Raw genomic sequence first — 20,411 nt, forward strand, 5'->3', positions numbered from 1 at the left:
GTGATAACTCAACAAAAATTATATTTAAAATGTGGATATTTGAAAAAGTTTTACCTAAACTGTGACCAGCAACAGAGACCCCTCCTTTGAAGTCTGGGTTCCGACTCATAAAAAGTGCATGCAGACGATTTATCTCCAATCCTACTTTTTCCACAATTGTCTGACAGTAGGTGGGGCTATTGTAAAATAAAATATCCAGCAAGGTTTCATTGGTAAAATGACGAAACCGACCAATACTTGGTAAAGTGATTTTCTTAATATTCCTGTTTAGAAAGAAAAAAAAGTAAATTCAGTCAGTAACCACCTTAAATCTATGGGTTTTTAGAAGTTTAGATTTGCAATCCTAAAAATACACTGAATAAAAAAATCACAGACTAATTATAAGTTGATTTTGTTGACAGTTATTATAAATAAATCAACATAAACCAAAAAAGTTGTTATTTGTACCTATAACTATACCATGAATTTTGGAATTTTCTGAAACCATCATACAAAATAAGGCCTATGCAAAGATTTGTATTTCATTTTTAAAGAGGAAAGCCTACTCTTCCACTTTTCTTCCAATTTGTTGGAAATCAGTATACTCGACAAAAATTGTGCGTGAAAAGGACAACACAGAACGTAGCAACAAGTAAGAAAGGAGCTTAATGGAATGAAAATCTTTCCTGATTTGAGAATGGAAATAGTTCAGGAACATCCACAGAGCAAAAAACACCCTCATAACAGGGCCTAACATGGATAGAATAGAATGTTGGTAGGATCAGTTTTATTAAACCATGTGCCCTGAAACCCTATGACATTCACTAAAATCCAAGTATGTTATTAGCCCTGTTTTCCCAGCATAAACATTACCAACTGGAAGTATTCAAAATAGCGAGAAGGCATTTTTAGTTGTCACAGTGTGGTGAATGCTGCTGGCATTTAGCGGCATTTAGATTAAGGATACTAAATGGCCTACAATACACACAACAGTCTTACATGACAAAGAACTGTCCTACTGAAAGAGTCTCCATTAAGAAACAATAATCTACATCAGTGGTTCTCAACAGAGGTGATTTTACCCCCAGGAGACACGTGCCGAAGACTGGAGACATTTTTGGTTGTTCCACTGTGGGTGGGGTCGTGCTTTCTACTGTTACCGACAGGACAGAGGCCAGGGATGCTGTTAAATACCCTACAATGTACAGGACAGCCCCATGTCTAAACCACTGTAGATGAGTATTTTAAAACCAGCTTGAGTTTCTTAGATCCTCTTAAATATTTACAATAGGAATACATACACACGCACATACATACGCAGGCGCATGCACGCACGCACACACAGTAGCATATAAACTTAACAGTATTTAATCAAATGTTAGAGCAAATATATAATTAAAGTTTTAAACTGTATTTGTTAAAGTCGTAATAACCTACTTTATATGATAGTTTAAAATCTGAATCTAAGTTTGACTAATCTGAAAACCAAGTTATCAAAATCCACAAACCTGTCAACACCTGTGGCATCCCCACCCAAGGAACTATGCCAATGAACTGGAAGGAACTCCACTCTGCTTACTTTCCGATCATCTAAAGATTTCTTGAAATGTGTCTGCAGCAATTTGAGAGAAACCACCCTAAAATCATCCACTTAAAAAAAAAATCAGAGAAGACATATTAACTTGATTTAATTTTCCCAGCTTGATAAGTCGTTAGCAATTACCTCAATTATGCCATTTTTTTTAATAACGCAAACTTCCCAAGGAAAAACAGATGCCAAAATTAGCCCAGAAAGAAAAAACCCAACTTTTAGGAAGTTCCTATTTAATGTTTCATTATTTTAGTGGAATATATACATAACTGAAAAACAGCAGCTCAACTACCATTACTGGGAAGCAGAAATGCACTGTGGGTAGACTCTGGAATCAAATTACCTTCTCCAGAACCTATAGACCGTGACACGGGAGAGGTTAACTTATCCTCTGGGCCTCAGTTCCTCACCTAATAGTAAAGATAACAGTAATAGCACCTATACCCCAAAGGTTTGTCGAGAGGGTTAAATGATACAACACATGCAAGATACTTGGCACATACCAAGTACTCAGTCAATATGAACTATCATTACAGACATAAAAATAAAACTTCAAAAATTTAAGCAAACCAGGCAGATTCACAGTTCCTTTAAACAACTTCTCACAACTAATTCATCATAAATCAGTTCAATACACAGGTATTGCTAGCGGCTGGAAATTGCTCAGGCAGCAGCTGTCAGAAAGGCTAAATTACTTCCAAGATCCCTTCTAATTTCTTCAAAGTCTAGGATTTTATGAGTTATAAATGTCCTAAGAGCAAATCAAGTACAAATGAGTATTTTCCAGTGATCCTTTAAATCTCCTCTTATAATCCCTCAGCCAATAGTATATAGCTGGAAACTATCTTAAAAATGAAGGTTTAAAAGTTCTTCTATTAGTTTTCCAGTCATTTTATGAAATAATATGACTAACACTTACCACATTCAATAATGCTTCTAAAGCGCAAGTCACACACAGGTCCAATGCCATGTACCATGAACACTAAATGGTCAACCTGAGGCATTTCCCCTACAAAAGACAGACAGACATGCATACATACATACATACATAAAAGCTGAGGATTTGTTTAAGTTTCTTAATTGGATAGCAATATTCTAGACATCATCACAATCTTGCCAAAGAAATTCACGACCATTCCAAGCTAATAAGCCTCACTACCCTCTACCAAATTAGAGGAACAAAGCTCAAAGTCTATCTTGGCAAGTAACAGTGGACTAGACCACGGAGTGGAGGAAGCAGGCCATCTCTGATCCCAGAGGCTATCAACAAATGATGAGCAGCAGTTTTGTACCCATAGAGGCTCCGTAAGCTTGCAATTTCTTCAGAAGCCCCCAGAGCACAAAGCTTCACATGGAGAAGCAATTTGCCAACATAAAACTTCAAAATCTTTTCCCAAAAATCCTTCTCTTTGTTAATTTCATACATACTGTACATGAACATTTCCAAGTTAAATCTACTATTTTACTCTGGTTATTTCATTCAGATTCATAATATCAGTACACTTATTCTGCAATTTCATGAAACAATGAAACAAATATGAAGTATGTAATTGTCAAAATAAAATCTATACTTTACATGGTGTAATAGGAGAAACCAAAGCACAAACACTGGAGCAGGAGTTGGCAAACAACGGCCCAGAGGCCAAATCCTGCTCACTGCCTATTTTTATAAATAAAGCTTTATTGCAACACAGCCATACCCATTTGTTTACAGACTGTCTATAAATGCTCACACCACAAAGGCAGATTTGAGTAGATACAGCAGAGTCCACATGGCCTGCAAAGCCTAAAATATTTACTACTTGGCCCTTTGCAAAAAAAAATTTGCCACTCCTACACTAGAATAATACAAACTAGTTGAGGCATGACAAAACAAGCCCCCAAATATTGTCAAAGGCCTAGCTGCAACCAGCAAAGTGCTTCCTCACAATAATTTATATTTAAGAATCTATATTATATGGTTTGTACATTTTCAACAGAATTCTAAATTTAAAAATGAACAGATAAAAAAGTAATAAAATTAAAAGGAAAGATATGTGCCAACCTGGCTGATTTCTGCATGTTATGGCAGGTAATCCTAATAATTGTTTCCTTTCTTCATCATTCTAAAATAGAAAAGTCTAAAAATGACCTTGGTCATAAACAAATTACACATACCATCAGGAATTTCATCAAGATTATCATCAATCCCGCGCTTTACAACCCTGGGCCTTGTCTGTCCATCTTGTGTGGTTCCCCATTCATCTGGCACTGATGAAGGCTGGAACTGAACAATAACCTTCAAGATACAAGAGAAGGGTTATGACAGAGCTCACTACCAATTCATTTCCACCATAAGTTAAACAATGTACTTCAATACATAATAAACTACTTCACAATACAATTTATAAATCAAGTACTAGTAGTATTGTTCCTCCAAAACCAATTTTGTAATAGTCCTGCTAGTGCTCAGTAATCATCAAAACTAAGCAAATCAATACCACTATTTCCAATGCTTATACTGGAAAATAATCAACTACATGCGAAGTGGTATGCCTTGATTTAAAAATGTAACAGACATCTAGGTTTACACATGAGAAACTGAGGAAAAGTTACTTGCAACAGAGGAATCTCTGTTTTATAAATGCATATAAGGCAAAATCCTTTAAATAATAATTTGCAAATTCAATTTCAATGCCAAAAAGAGATTTACCTACCACTTCTCAGGAAGACATATACTATTCTGTTAAATCAACCGTATTAAATTGAGCCTGAGGTGATATGGAAAAATCTCAAACAAACAACCTAACATACCAACTAAAGGAATTAGAAAAAGGAAAACTAACAAAACCCAAAGTCAGTAGGAGGAAGTAAATAATAAAGATCAGAGAGAAAATAAGAGACCAAAAAAAAAAAAAAATAGGAAAGAACAATGAAACCAAAAGCTGCTTTTTAGAAAAGATAAACAGAACTGATAAACCTTCAGCCAGTCTCATCTAGAAGAAAAGAGCATCCATAAACAAAATAAGAAATGAAACAGGAGAAATAACAACCAATATCAGAGACACAAAAAAAATCATAAGAAAATACCATGAACAGTTATATACCAACAAATTGGACAAATTAGAAGAAATGGACAAATTTCTAGAGCCATACATTTGCCAAGACTACATCAAGAAGAAAAAGACAATTTGAACAGACCAATCACTAGTAGTGAAATTGAATTTGTAATTTAAAAAAATTCCCAGCAAACAAAAGTCAAGGACCAGACAGCTTCACAGGGGAATTCTACCAAACATATAAAGAAGATCTAATACCTATCCTTCTGAAACTATTCCAAAAAGTTGAAGAGGAGGGAACACTCCCAAATTCATTCTATGATGCCACCATTACCCTGACACCAAAACCAAAGACACTGTAGAAAAAGAAAATTAGAGGCCAATATCTTTAATGAATATAGATGCAAAAGTTATCAATAACATATTAGCAAACTGAATCCAACAATATACAAAAAGGATCATACACCATGGGCATGTGGGATTTATTCTAAAGATGCAAGGATGGTTCAATATTTCTAAATCAATCAATGTAATACACCACATTAACAAAAGGAAGGATAAAAATCACATGATTATCTCAATAGATGCAGAAAAAGCATTTGACAAAATTCAGCATCCATTCACAATAAAAACTCTCATCAGACTTGGTAGAGAGGGAACATATTGTCACATAATAAAGGCCATTTATGACAAACCCACAGCTAACATCATACTCAATAGTGAAAAGCTGACAGTATTTCCTCTAAATTTAGAAATAAAACAAGGATGCCCACTCATGACACCTCTTTTTAACACAGAGTTGGAAATCCTAGCTGCAGTAATCAGACAAGAAAAAGAAATAAAAGGTATCCAAATTGGAAGGGAAAAAGTAAAACTGTCACTATTTGCAATGACATGACACTATACATAGAAAACCCTAAAGTCTCCACCAAAAAACTATTAGAACTGATGAATGAATTTAGTAAAGTTGCAGGATACAAGACTAATATACAGAAATCTGTTGCTCTTCTATACAGTAATAATGATCAGAAAGAGAAAGACAAAAAGAAAAAAAATCCTATGATCCAGCAATCCCATTCCTGGGCATATATCCAGAGGGAACCTTAATTCAAAAAGACACATGCACCCAATGTTCACAGCAGTGCTATTTACAATAGCCAAGACACGAAAACAACCTAAATGTACATCGACAGATAAAGAAGTTGTGGTGTATTTATACAATGGAATACTACTCAGCCATAAAAAATAAAATAATGCTATTTGCAGCAACATGGATGAACCGAGAATGTCATTCTAAGTGAAGTAAATCACAAAGAGAAAGAAAAATACCACATGTTATCACTTATATGTGGAATCTAAAAAAAAATAAAGACAAATGAACTTATTTACAAAACAGAAACAGATTCAGACATAGAAAACAAACTTATGGTTACCAGGGGTGGGGAGGAAGTGGGAAGGGATAAATTGGGCGTTTGAGATTTGTAGATATTAATATATATAAAATAGAAAAACAACCAAGCTTATACTGTAAAGCACAGGAAACAACATTCAGTATCTTGTACTAACCTATGGTGAAGAATATGAGAACGAATGTATGTATGTTCCTATGTGACTGAAGTATTGTGCTATACACCAGAAAGTGACACATTGTAAACTGACTGTACTTCAATAAAAATATATTTTAAAAAATAAAGTCCTGCTTAATAAGCAAAAAAAAAAAAAAAAAATCCTGTTTAAAATGACATTGAACAGAATAAAATATCTAGGAACAAACTTAACCAAGGAGATGAAAAACCATGCACCCTAATGTTCACAGCAACACTATTTACAATAGCCAAGATATGGAAGCAATCCAAGTGCCCGTCAATAGACGAATGGATAAAGAAGATGTGGTACCTGTACACACACACACACACACACACACACACACACACACACACACACACATATATGGGGGGGAATATTACTCAGCCATAAAAAAGAATAAAATTCTGCCACCTGCAGCAACACGGACCTAGGGAATACTAGGCATAGTAAAGTATGTCAAAGAAAGACAAACACTGTATGTTACCACTATTTGTGCAATCTAAAAAACAAAACAAATGAGGGTATACAGCAAAACAGAAAAAGATTCACAGATTAAAAAAAAACAAAAACAAAACAAAACAAAAAACCTAGTGGTTACCAGTGGAGAGAGAGGAGTGGAGAGGGCAAGACAGGAGCATGGGATTAAGAGATACAAACTACTCTGCATAAAATAGATAAGCAACAAGGATATATTGTATAGCACAGGGAATTCTAGCCATTATTTTGTAATAACTTTTAATGGAGCGTAATCTGTAAAAGTATTGAATTGCAATGTTGTACACCTTAAACTAACATAATATTGTATATCAACTAAACTACACTTCAATAAAAAAAAAATAAAAGTTTAACATCAAACTTCCCCCTCAAAAAGTGAATGCATGCAAGATGGTATGCAACTCTTTTTGTGTTTATGTAAAAAACAAAAGTTAAAAAAAAAACAAAAGGATAAGAGTGGTTGCCATTAAGAGGCAAAACTAGGAAAATGCAGGGGTAGGAGGCTTTATTTTTCATTTGATACCTTTCTATACTGTTTAAATTTTGATGGCATATGAATATGTTTTTATTTTAACTTACTTTAATATCAGAAAGGACTACAGCAGTGGTTAAAATATAGGTTATCTTTGCTTTTCTTTTATATGTTTTTGTAATAAATAACGTATGTTCTGAGAAACTACTGTATGCCAAGCACTATGCTAGATGATTTGGCATAAATTATCTCACTACATCTAAAATATGACCCTGGGAGATAAATCTTATTATAGGTGATAAACTGGAGCTCAGAGAGATTAAGGATGGTAAATGGAAGAATCTGAACACCACACCCAATATCTTAAAAAAAGAAAAAGAAAAAAAAAGGAAAGCTTCTTGAAGACAATACAAATAAACTGAGGAAGAACATTTTTTACTTTAAAGGTTTAAATAAACCATCATCAAGGGCACGGTAGGCAAACTATGGCCTGCAGGTCAAATCTGGCCCACCACTTGTTTTTATAAATAAAATTTTATTGAAAATAGCCATGCCTATTGGTTTATATATTGCTGTCGCTGCCTTCAGAGACTACATGGCTGATAAAGCCTTAAATATTTACTCTCCAGCCCTTCACAAAAAAAGTCTGCTGATCCCAACCAAGTAAAACTTATATCAAGCTTAACTTCAATGATGTATACTTAGCTTCAGCTACTATGTTACCATAAACAGAAACTTCATGAAAGAAATTTAAATTTACATTTCATTTTTCATTTTTGTTTCTATCAACAATGTGAACTACAGTAAACTTAAAAGCAATGCACTTGTTATAAATATATCCCTACTACAGAATAAAAATGAACATTTATCAAACATATTCAGCAAAGTAATTATTTTTAAATACCTAAACATTTTAATATCTTAAGCAATACCTTTGGATTGTGCATAACAATTGTTTCTCCACTTGGAAACTCTAATCTGCGGTGCCACTGATTTGTGGTTACAGCTTTTTTATATTCAGCCTACAACGGAAACAACATATAATCCAGTATGACAAATCTATATCACATTAAGAGAAAGTGGAAGAAAATTATAATCATGATGGTAATTAAAAATAACAGTAATAGCAGCTCTCATGCACTAACTGGTTACCATACTTACCATCACTTTACATACAGAACCTCACTTAACTACTTGCAATCGTTTCTAAATAATATTATCCCTATTACATAGAGGTAAAAACCAAGGTTTAGACAGTCTATGAATTTCTTAGGGCTGCCATAACAAAGTATCACAAACCGAGTGGCTTATAATAACAGAAACGTATTGCCTTACAGTTCTGGAGGCCAGAAGTCTGAAATCAAGGTGTCAACAGGGCCACATTCCCTCTGAAACCTACAGGGAACTCCTTCCTCTCCTCACTAGCTCCTGGTGGTCTCTTGGCAATCTTCACTGTTCCTTGGCTTACAGACCCATCACTCCAATCCTCTACTTTCACATGGCCTTCTCCTTCTGTATCTGTCTTACCACTGCTGTCTTCTTATAAGGACACCGCTCATATTGAATCAGCGACCCACATGACTCCCGTAGGATCTCATCTTAATTAATTACATATGCAATGACCCTATTTCCAAAATAAAGTCACATTCTAAGGTACTAGCGGTTAGGACTTCAACCTATCTTTTTTGGAGGGACACAATTCAACTGCTGGCAGGCATTTTTAACTCACAGTTGCACAAGACCGCACAGTGATCACAGTGGTAGGGAGCAAAAGCAGAAGTGTCACTCACTCCCACCCACGACTTTCTGACTCCAAAGACTTGACTGTGCACCCATTCTCCTACTCTTCCTCCAGAGACACTATTCTGTTTTCTGTGCCTGCTTTCAGGGACAACATGGCTGATAGAGCCTTAAATATTTACTCCCCAGCCCTTCACAAAAACATCTGCTGATCCCAATCAAGTAAAAATTGTATCAAGCTTAACTTGAAAACTTTTAAAAAGCAGTGAGGAAAAAGGTCAAACTGTGGGTCATGACCAGTAATAAACTGTAAAATCAATGTTTTAAAGGAAATATAAAGTATCTAAATGAATGATATCTAGATTCATTCTAGATATGAATGTTCCATGGATCTTTGTTTTTAGTGGTGTGTTAGAGCTAATCACACACACCTCTTCCCAACTGTGTCCAGTTACATCATGTTGGTAGCTTAAAATTGGCCACGGTGGGAGTATTTACACCATGGAAATCAGCAAACACTAAATCAGGAGCTTTTTTCCCTGGAGAGCCAGTTTATCAAACACTACTGTTTCTGATAAATAAATACACACAAATATGTGTGTGTGTGTGTATACAAAATGCGTGTACTAAATCTCAATGTAAAATCTACCTTACTATTGGTTGAAGTTAAAAAAAATTTGAAGCCTCTGTTCTCAACAAGCTTTTTTCCCAATTTACTTAACCCCAACTAACATTGTCTTACTTTAGGCCAATACTCACCTTTTCATACTGATTTGGTTATAGAATAGTATTTCATAGTCACTACTATAGAGATTAATATTCCTGGGGCAGGCACAATTGACAACGCCTAAGAATTGCATTTACAAATTTTCTTTTGAAAAAGCAAATTACTCCACAAAATATATGTACTATTTTAACTGTTAGGAAAAAATATATATGAATAGATAAATATTTTTAAATGTAAGAAAATATTTTTTAATGTAAAATTTGACTTGAAAGGATGATAAGATTGTGATTTTTTTCTCTTATTTCTATTATTATTATGTTCTTCAAGGACAAAAAAATTTAGTAATTAATAGTTGTTAGACTTGACTGTCAGCTCCTAAACAGAACATAAGGCCCCGTCCTTGCTTGAAGCTTTCAAAATATGAATCTAGGTAAGATTAACATTTTAGAGGCTCCTTTTAACATCAATATTAGTACTGTTTTAATGTTTAATGTTACTGTTGGTTATATAAGTTTTAGTAACTAACACATTAAAAAATAGTAACTAAACCGTTTCATTCTTCATTTCCCATGTATACAGATGAATTCATTTAACTTATCTCAAATACTTAATACTCAATAACTAAGTAGAACTGTAACAAGAAATTAACACAATTATGTAAAACAACATTAACCATCAGTTTTAAGGTGGCTAAAAAGTCACAACATTTGTTCCTATTATATTTATTTTCATAAACAAAGCCTTTTACTAAATAATAATTTGAAAAGCATCCATATGCTTGACATGTGTTGTCAACAGCAGATTCCAGCAGCCTAAGTTCTTCTGAAGGTTTGATACAAGTACCCTATTAGATTAGATTTGTGATGTGCCCCTGAATAACATTCTGTCTTTAGACCTCGAGGCCATGAGTAGCACCTCGTGAATGATGGCACCACCTAGAAAGCAATCTTCTTTGTGAACAGGATCAAGATAGGCTCCCTTTTACATAAAGTCTGCCCACTGTGAGCGGTGTTACATGAGGTGCCAATGTATACAGAATCTATGTGTCTTAAAGAAAAGCATAAAGGAATAAAGCCCACTTACCTCTAGTTTTTCACTGAAGTCCTCTGTATAGGGAATAAATCTGCTATCTGTGTCCCCTTTGTAAAACCAAGTACAGCGTCTCACTTCAGCTGGCTCCTCCTCCCAGTACACAGCTTTCCTCATTCGGTCATAGAGGTAAACATCATAGCGCCCTCCATCCGTGCCTAGCACCACACTCTCTGGGTCTGGCTGGACTGGAGCACAAAGTCCACAGTTTAACTCAACAGTTACCAGGTATATTTAAAAGTAATAAATAATGAATATAGTGACTCATCTACCCTTAAAGACAAAGAACTAAGCTCATTTTTGTTCAAAAATAGAAATGTAAGATTAATTTGTGCCCCTCAAAATGATGACTCTTTTAAGTGGGGAAGAAATAACCAGGGCAAAATATAAATACATGATCATGAAATAATTCAAATAACTGGTAGATTTCTTCTTTATCAAGTCAAAGCAGCAATGCTCCATGAAGCAAGCTTTTAAAGAATAAGTGATATTTAAGTCCCAAGATGAAATATCATCAGGATAAAGAAAGAAACTTATTTCTACACTGCAAGACTTCTCAGCGTCTTAACACAGTCCTGCACTATCTCAAGAGATAGATGTAGTTACAGCTCTTCGAAAAACTCATCTAACCACAGAACACTTTTTTTACAGCATCTTCAAGAACAAGAGTGCCATAAAAAAAAATTTATGAATGCCCTATAGCTACAAACAAGGAAGGGAAATAAGAAAACTGACACCTGGGTTATATGAACTACTCTATTTCTTGGACTTAAAACACCTTTAAACAAAAAAGAAAACTACTAAAACATTTCTTCAAATATCTTGCTCAAATAACTCAGAATGTATACTAATATCATCTTAAGGTACAGGGGCTGGTGGACTCTACAAGGACCAAAGAATCTGACATTCATAAAAAGCAGGCCATGGATAAATGGGCTCTTCATTCCTCTCTTCCTAAAATCAGATACAAATGATGCAGGATCCATGCTTACCTGAATTATAGATTTCTTCAAGATTCAAAGAGTCAAACACACTGAAAGGCATCCATAGTTGTTTGTTTTCTACCTCCTTGCAGTAAAACCAGTGGGGCTGGACAGGTTCATATTGGTTCTGAAGTAGAAAAGGTGGCGGCGCTTGCACAGGGGGACCCACAGGTTTAGCAGGTGCCTGCTGCTGGATTGGTGGGGACAACCCTGGTTGCACTGGAGGAGGAACCTGGAGGGACAAAAGTTAGGACCATCAGGTCTGTCCAAAGGAACAATTTTGTATATGCTTCAGACCCAAACTAACATTAGTAATAATTATCCTAATTATTTCTCTACACAAACAATTAATAACTAGGCTCCAAAGCGATTAAAAATTTTTTAAAATCTAGCAAAACCCAAAATCAGTTGCAAAGTGAACAGGACTTTCTCACACTGATGACAAAGTAAATTAATACCTTTATAAAAATCAATCTAACAATATGCCTCCTATGATTTATTTAATCTTTAAAATGTGCATATTCCTTGACCTAGCCATTCCATTTGTAAGAATTCATCCTAAAGATGTAATTGTAAAAATTCACCCATAAGCATGTATACCAAAAGGTTACTTATAATAGGCAATCACTGGATACAATCTAAATGTCTAACAGAAACCTGATTAAATCAATCATATTTTATTCAAATGCTGGAATTCTCTAGAACCACTAAGAATGTTTAAGAAAAAAATATTTATAACATCTAAAATATGTTCACAAAAAACATGTTTGTCTGGAAAAAAACTACCTGTCTAGAAAAAAAGATAAGAAAGACATAAAACAAAATAAAAACAGTTTTCTAGCAGCAATTTTTATTCATTTGGCTATTCTGCATTTTTCAAATTTTCTGCATTGAAAATACTTTTTTTAATGAAAATAGTTTTAAATCAGAATACATCAAAAAATCATTTCAGAACATTCTATCAAGGTTAAGTGTACTGAGGTTGATAACTGTATTGTGGTTATGGAAAAGAATATCCTTAGTCTTGGGAAATACATACTACAGTATTTAGGAGTAAAGAATCACAATGTATTTAACTGACTCTCAAATGTTTTCCCCCAAAACTGCACATGTACAGAGTAAGAAAGGAAGGAAGGGAGGGAGAAGGAAAGAGAATGCCTGAATGTGTCACTGTGCGTGTTCACAAATGACAGAACAAATAGGGCAAAATGTTCACGACAGGTAGATCTGGGTTAGGGTATTGCGGCGTTCTTTGTCCTATTTTTATTTTTGTAATTTTTCTTTAAATTTTAAATTATCATTTTTAAAATTCTTAATCAGAAATCTTTTCAAAATCTCACCAGCAAAGTATACTAACTCATATTACATACCACAAATCTACTTTCCAATACACTGAAATCCAACATTACCAAGAGGTTGTGTATTGGTATGATTTAGATTACATGATAAATGGAGCCCGGTCTCTATCCCTAAGAGGGAAGTCAGGTTACGTTCTGACTACAATACTACTATCTCTGCCACACTGAGTTGGGTTCTTAATTCTTCCTTTCAATCCTTCCCCTTTTTTTGATTCAGTTCATTTCCCTTTGGAAGTCAGCTGAATAATTAGTGGGGAAAAATCATAAGGGAATTTCATAAAATCTACCCAATGCAAAAGTGATTCCATCACTCCCCTGAGACAGTTTGTCTGTCTAGACCCACACTTCATAAATATAAATAAAGGAAATTATTGGAGTAATCAATTTTAGTCCCAGTAATTGTTTTGATTAAATAGTATAATTAAAAAATGAGAAGCTGGTAGTCTGCTATAATTGCGTTGACTCTCACACGTCCCTAGATGGCATTTGTTATTGGTATCTTACACTAAACTCTAGAAAATACTGGCATGTGGTTAACTCATTAAAATCAATTACTACTTCCATAAATAGATACTACAAACTAAAATATAAACCAATCAATGAGCTACCTTTACAAGATCGTTTATTTCAAAGTATGTAGCTTATAAAAAACACCCTCTGAAAATAATCTGTCATCATATTGGTTATTAAAAGCACAGTGTTTTTAAAAACATAGGTTAAGATGAGAGAGAGATTAAAAATTAAAGTTCATAATTAGGACATTAAAACATGAGTCCATACCGGTGGCAAAGATCCTGGAGGCATCTGATACATCTGAACGGGGGATCCCGTGGGTGGAGGATGGGTAGGGTGGGCTGGTGTCTGGCACTGCTGCAGCTGCGGTGGTGCAATGTAAGGGTTAGCCCTGCTGCTTACAGCCGTGTGGCGATACGGATTATATCCTTGTTGCGGTGTTCCTTGGGGTGGGCTCCCAAAATTTGAAGGAGGGAGACTGCTAGGTTGAGAAGGCAGGTAAGTATTTATTCCCATCTGCGAAGAAGGTGGAGCACCGTATTGAGCCTTTGGAATGGATGGTGAAAATGCATTCGACACATCCTGGGATCCAGTTGTAAAAGGGAGAGCAGTTGGGGGCTTGGAGAATGCGGACTGGCCAGCCGATGTCACTGCTGTTGTTAACGGTGACTGTCCAATGTTCCCAAAAGGATCACTACTGCTTGATACCTGAGAGAAGTAACTAAATGTCTGTGGGGTAGACGTGTGAGCTGAAGTCTGACCAAGGAAGCTGTCCTCCTCACCAACATCTGTGGAATCCTCTGAAAATGAACAGAAGGATACATGGTTTAAAGATATGCTATCTCTGTAGGTAAGATTCCATACAGCAGATCGAGTAATTATACCTCTTATTTTGTTGTTCAAAGTTACATTTCTGCATCAAAGAAAATAATGAAAAACTCTGTTTTTCTTTTTTCTTTGAAAACTTTTCTTTGAAATGATAAACTAGAAAATATGAGTAAGAAACAACAAAAGGAGGAAAAATTATAACTCATTCATAATCACTGCTAACACTGCAAATACTTTGGTACATACCTTTCCATATCTTTTAAATAGACATAAATAGTTACATATTATTTATTTTGAAAAATAGGTATAAATTATGTATACATATTTGTATATAGGAGCTTTTTAAAATAGAAACAAAATGTATACCTACTATTTTTACATGTTATTTTGAATGCTTTTTCCTGGTAAGAAATAATTCAAATATTATTCCATTACCCAAATAAATGTAACTTTGTTTCTACAGGAATGACAAGAAACTACAGATATTAACTCTGTTGACAAGAAGGGGTGTGTCAGGGCTCTTACCTACAAAGCACTCATTGTACAAATGAACATGTGGTATTTGTATTCCCAAGGCAAAGTAGGTCAACCATTAATTACCATCCCTAAAACCACACAGTACCACAACCAGATAACTAGTCTGGTTAGAGAATGCCGAATGAGTAGTCATTTTCCAACCAAGAAAAGTTCTCCTCGCTTCCCCTTGCCCAACTTGATCTTCACTGGAGGTATTACGAATATAAACTGTTTATCTTCTCTTCCACTACCAAATTATAAAATCAAAATGTTTTCCTTCTATATGGCCTCAATGTGCTCAGTAAACTTTTATGCGCTCTCAGCTTGTAACTCTGTCTTCCTCATCTTTTCATTCTCCTGTCTCATTCCCTCTTATCTCCAACCCCTGGAGGCATGGAGCAGGTCAAAGGGGTGGACTCTCTCCCAGCACACAGGCACGCTATGGTCCCTGCCCTTGGGACCTGTCACAGGGTGGCCTTTCAAGCTCTGAGCTCCCTCTTGACCTCCACTGAAGGAGGCCACTGGGCTCGTGGAGATTCTGGCTTCAGCTCTTAGGATGCTCCCACTATATTCCACACACACTAACTTGACTGAGATCCTCCACTATTCAAAATACTCCTCTGTGCTGTTTCTTTGTACCTAAAAATACCACTTCCTGCACAAGGCCCTAGGTCTGCTTGTTTCATTCTACTTTTTTCATACAGTTCCGGCTCCTACCTCTCCTTTCAGTCACATGAACCTCACTTGGACCCATATTTCTTAGTTCATATCTCAACATCTAAAAGAATGGAAAAAAACACTGTGGTATCTTTCATCCTTTAAGACAACTTGGGATCAACCTGATTCGAGAAACTTTTTTCTGATTAGCATCAATTACAAACGAAGTATCGATCTCTAAAAGCTGCCAGCAGCCTCACCTCAGGGACACTTTCTAATTACATGTGGACACACTTGGCATCAAGACCCATTACTTTAATGAGCACTTGTGTACCTGTGACACTCCCAACTCTGTCTCAAATCGAGATTGATTCATGCGTCCCAGAACCTATTTTCCAACTGCTTCCTCAATACTTTTGACAGGTTCAGCCACATAGTAAGCCTAAACTGAATTCTTCATCTAAACTGTCCCCCTCCGTGTGCTCCTTTCACAGATCTATTGCAATAGAAGTCTGCCAACATCCATCCAGACGCTCAAACCAGAACCTCTCTGACTCCTTCCTGTCTCTCATGCCCTTCCTTTAATCATTCAGATCCTCGTTAAAGAAATACATACACAGTATCCATTATATGCCAGGTGGAGATGGGTCTTGGGGTTAAAACTGAACCGAGAGAAGAGGCCTTTGCATTGACAGTGAGTCACTAAGTCCCAACAATCTGATGGTCTAAAAATCTCTCACATCTGCTCACTGTTCTTCTGTGTGGCTAGGCTAGAGGGCCACCCACTCCTGCCTCACAATGGCCTCCAGACTGACAGCTCTTGCTACAGTCAGCTTTACTCCCATGTAATCTCAGAAAATTCCAGTCTTTCTGAAACAACTCTAATTTCAATGCCTTGCTTAAAACCGTTTAAGGGCACACCCCCACCCCACAGGAGGAACTACAAACTCCTCAGTATGGTATATGAGGCCCTTCGTGATCTGGTCCCCACTGACCGCTTGAGCCACTCCCCTGTACTTGCTTTAGCCACGCTGATCTGGGATAAGGCAAGGAATGGGGCAAGAGAGAAGGAGCAGAGGAAGGAGAGAGAGAAAAAGTGAACACCTACCACCAAATCCCACCAAATCTGCAGGTTTTCTCACACCTCCAGACTCTTACACACGCCTATCTGCCCAGACTCCCTAACTGCTTTGTACCCTTCAACACCCAGCTCACAAATCACCTCCTCTGTGAAGCCCTGAAGGCCTATGAGATGTCCTCTCCCTGGTCAGCCAGCCTGACACCCACAGCTCTCACAGCAGCATATCGATCCCTCTTTCAAGCCATCAAAAACCTGCATCACAATAACTTACACAGCTGGGTACAGTGTGTCTGTACATACTACGCAGTCACCAAGGGCAATGCTGTCTGCTCTTCTGTGTCTCCCTGACATCTGGAACAGAGCCTGGCAAACAGAAGCTGCCCAATCCATGTTTGCTGAATGAATGAAAACTGCTTCCTATGTGTCTCTTTCACTAATGTGTGTCCAATTGCTTCCAATGTGACAGGTCCTTTTGTCTTTGGAAATTCTCTAAACAGGTTTCTAATGATCAAATCTTTTTCAGAGGTGGGAAAATATTTGATCCAGAATTTTAGCCCTAAAAACTATTAATTTTCTTATTAAATAACCTATCTCTAAGAAACCTGTCTCCAAGGCAAATTATCCTGTACTTGAACATGAAAATGTTTAGCATTAATTGATAGTGACACACACAAACAAAATACTATTCAGCAAGGAAGATGGGCATGAGCCAAACATTTGTGAAACAGAGGATGATATGAAAATCCCATGTACGGCTTTATTTATTCCTGCACCCTCCCAGAACATTCTGCTCCAGCCATGCTAGTCCTCCACCAAAATGGCAATGCCTCACCTTTCAGACACACTCTCAAAACAAGACATACATATTCCTGACTCCCATCCTTTTATCTGTTCAACAAGTCTCTACTGAAAAACTGGTCTACAGCATACTAAGCACTGTTCTACATATAAGTTCCTGCTCTAAGGGAGCTTACATTCTAATGGGAAAAAATGTGCACATGTCAGATGGTGAAAAGCACCAAGAAGAAACATAACACTAACGAGGGGGAACTTTCATGTATAGCTGCCTTCTGCTTGTCCTTCTTCACTTTCTGAAACTTTCCTTAGTCCTCCAAGCTAGAATAATTATTCAATGGAAAAATATTCAGCATTTACTGAGGATCTATGTGTTAGACACTAAACAAGATCCTAGAAATAAAAAAGTAAATAAGTCATACGTCAAGTTGCCCACAGTTGCAAACGTCAAGAAGCCCACGGTCCAAAGAAGCAGATATGTTTATTTCACAAACATTTATATCCAGACCCTATATTCAGTGCTTTACAAGAATCAATTGTCTTCTCATTACAGCCCGATGAGGCTGTATATATATATATATGGAAAATGAAGCACAGAGAGGTAAAGTAACATGCTTGAAGTCGCACAGTAACTTATTTGCTGGGCTAAGGCTGGAAAAAGTTCTGCGCTCCTAAACACCAGCCAGGTTATGCCACATAATCTTTAAAATGCAATCTCCCTAGACTGTAATAAAGATATGAACAAAGAGCTAGGGTGCACATAGGAGTCGGGTCCTAAGAACAAGCAAGAGCTCCTTAGAGAAATGATGCACTGCCTTGAAAGATGAGGACCGTATTCTGTACTTAACTCTTGCAACTGTTACGTGTCTATCCTAGGAGATACCCTACTGTATCCTAGGAGAGGCAGCACTAATTTATTTGCATCCCCTGAAAGCACCTGGCACACCTGTAGGTGTTAAACAAAAATTTGTGAAATGCCAATACAGGAGTGGCCAGCAATCGGAACAGAGTTCCTTCGACGAAGAGCCTGGCCCCTGGCCCCAAGATCCCAAAGTCCCCAGGCCACTCAAACTTGGCCACTGATGGCCCTAGCAAGCTACCAAGAGGGTCGGATCCAGGCAGAAGACAGGCCTCCCGTCCGACCCTCATCACCCCACGCCCCCCGCCCGCCTCCCTGCACACACTTGCCCCACCGGACTCCCCTCTCTTTACTACCTCCGGGCAAGAGCAGGGAGGTCGAGGCAGCGGCGGCTTGGGTGACCGGAATAAAGGGCACGTTGAAACTGAGCTCCGTGGCCGAGGACGAGAACAGTAAGTTAGTGCCCGAAGAGGAGGTGGAGGCGGCGCCGCCGCCACCGTTAGGCTTCCTCTCAGCCATGGCTGCGTCCCACCGTCCGTTACACGTCTCCGGCTGGCCGGAGAGGCACCACTGGCCGGAAGCCGATCACATTCGGGGCCAACACACTTCCGCACTTGCGCACAAGGGCCGGAACTCCGGGTGGCTGGTCAGCAGCCCAATCCTTTCCCCTAGGGGGCCGCCAGAAATCAAAATGGCGGCGCAGGCTTCACTCCCGGGTCCTAGCACGTGACAGCCTCCGCCAATGCTCGGGCGCGGCTGGAAGCGGAGGCCGAGGCTGGGGTTGGAGAGCAGGAGAGGAAACGCTGCGGGTTGTGTGAATCAAGTATGAATTGACGCTGAAAGTCTCGGATTGCTCAGGGCGTTCCGGGCTTCTGAAAGTACCAACAGGAACGTTTAACTGGATAAGATTTTGGAGAAACAGCGGAAGCCCGCAGGCGTAGGTAGCAGAGTGCTGTGCGCAGAGGGGAGAAATGTGAGGGCCATTTGTAGCCAAGGTCTAGCCAAACTCACTCCAGCAACCACTTTTAACCCGCCCACGTGTCTTTCTGGACTGAACTGAACTCTTGTCATTGGCCCAGAAATAGAAATGGTAAAACTTTTTAAATTTTTAAGCCAAAGGAAAGGGAAAAAATTTTACGAGAGAAACCAGAGAATTGACATTTAGGTGTGTGACCTTTTTAGATAGCTTTCTATACTTGTCTACAATAATCTGATTTAATCCCAAAATGCACTGTGGATAATTTGGATGTAATTGGCATCTTTCATATAGTTAAAAATTACGAAAGAAAATAAGTAACTTCTTGGAGGGTAGGAGAGGGGGGATAGAAGAAACCCTAAAAGAAGCTTTGAAACAATGAAACTACCCTCTCTCCCAGCTGTTCACACCTATATAGTACCTGTTTATTAACTAATTCAATGACTAGTGTGCTTACTGTCAAAGAAAATGAAAGCCAGGCACTAGTTTAAAGCAGTAAGGATAGATTTTATTCAGTAATAACTATTGCATTAAGGAAGTGGGTACATCATGAACTGCACTAAACTGAACTTCCCCGAAAGGCTGGAGACTTTAAAGACGGGTGTGCTAAGGCAAAGGCACTGAAGGGTGCAAAGGGGTATTGGTCCATGTGACTAGGCCACCCAGGTTTGTTAATTTTGTTAACTGGCACTTATATGTAGGAGAAATAGACTTCTCACATCTTTATGGCAGGCAGTGGTACAACTTAGAGCAAGGTACCCACCAGGCTGGGAGGATACAATTCTCAGGTCCTTGAGAAGACAGTTTTGGGTGACAGAAGACTTATATCTCAAAGTGGCAGAGAAAGGATTTATAATTGCAAGATTTCTTAAGTAACTGCTTTAAAGGAGGTTCAGCAGCCTGTATGCCTATACCTGTTTTGGGTTGGAACAAACAGTAAATTCCTGGCAGTGTTGAGCTTTCTCAGGCAGGCATTTTAAGGGAGACAGGGTTCATCCTGGGGACATGGCCTTAAGCTACTAGTAGCCATGCTACAGTCTGGTTAAGAAGTCTTTGTCATTATTATGGGTGGTCAAGGCAGTATACAAAACACTAGGGGTACCGTGGTATATGAAATAGACACAGGA

General features: G+C 37.7%; 1 protein-coding gene across 3 annotated transcripts in view; it reads right to left on the reverse strand.

Moving 5' to 3' along the window:
* Positions 1-18,917, reverse strand: part of SEC23IP (SEC23 interacting protein) — a 36,559-nt gene extending 17,642 nt beyond the window's left edge. For 2 of the 3 annotated variants that reach the window (XM_032490772.1, XM_032490773.1), the window contains exons 1-9: positions 18,665-18,916; positions 13,840-14,372; positions 11,711-11,933; positions 10,713-10,906; positions 8,095-8,184; positions 3,728-3,848; positions 2,490-2,579; positions 1,488-1,629; positions 55-263 (exon numbers count right to left, since the gene is read on the reverse strand). In XM_032490772.1, coding sequence (XP_032346663.1) covers positions 55-263; positions 1,488-1,629; positions 2,490-2,579; positions 3,728-3,848; positions 8,095-8,184; positions 10,713-10,906; positions 11,711-11,933; positions 13,840-14,372; positions 18,665-18,827 — 1,765 coding nt within the window. In that variant the 5' untranslated portion in view covers positions 18,828-18,916. Of the gene's footprint in view, positions 1-54; positions 264-1,487; positions 1,630-2,489; positions 2,580-3,727; positions 3,849-8,094; positions 8,185-10,712; positions 10,907-11,710; positions 11,934-13,839; positions 14,373-18,664 lie in introns of all 3 variants that reach the window. The other variant, XM_032490774.1, reaches the window with a different exon arrangement.
* Between the last annotated feature and the right edge of the window lie 1,494 nt (positions 18,918-20,411).

This window comes from Camelus ferus, chromosome 11, assembly GCF_009834535.1.
Source record: "Camelus ferus isolate YT-003-E chromosome 11, BCGSAC_Cfer_1.0, whole genome shotgun sequence".
In the NCBI taxonomy this organism is placed as follows: Eukaryota; Metazoa; Chordata; class Mammalia; order Artiodactyla; family Camelidae; genus Camelus; species Camelus ferus.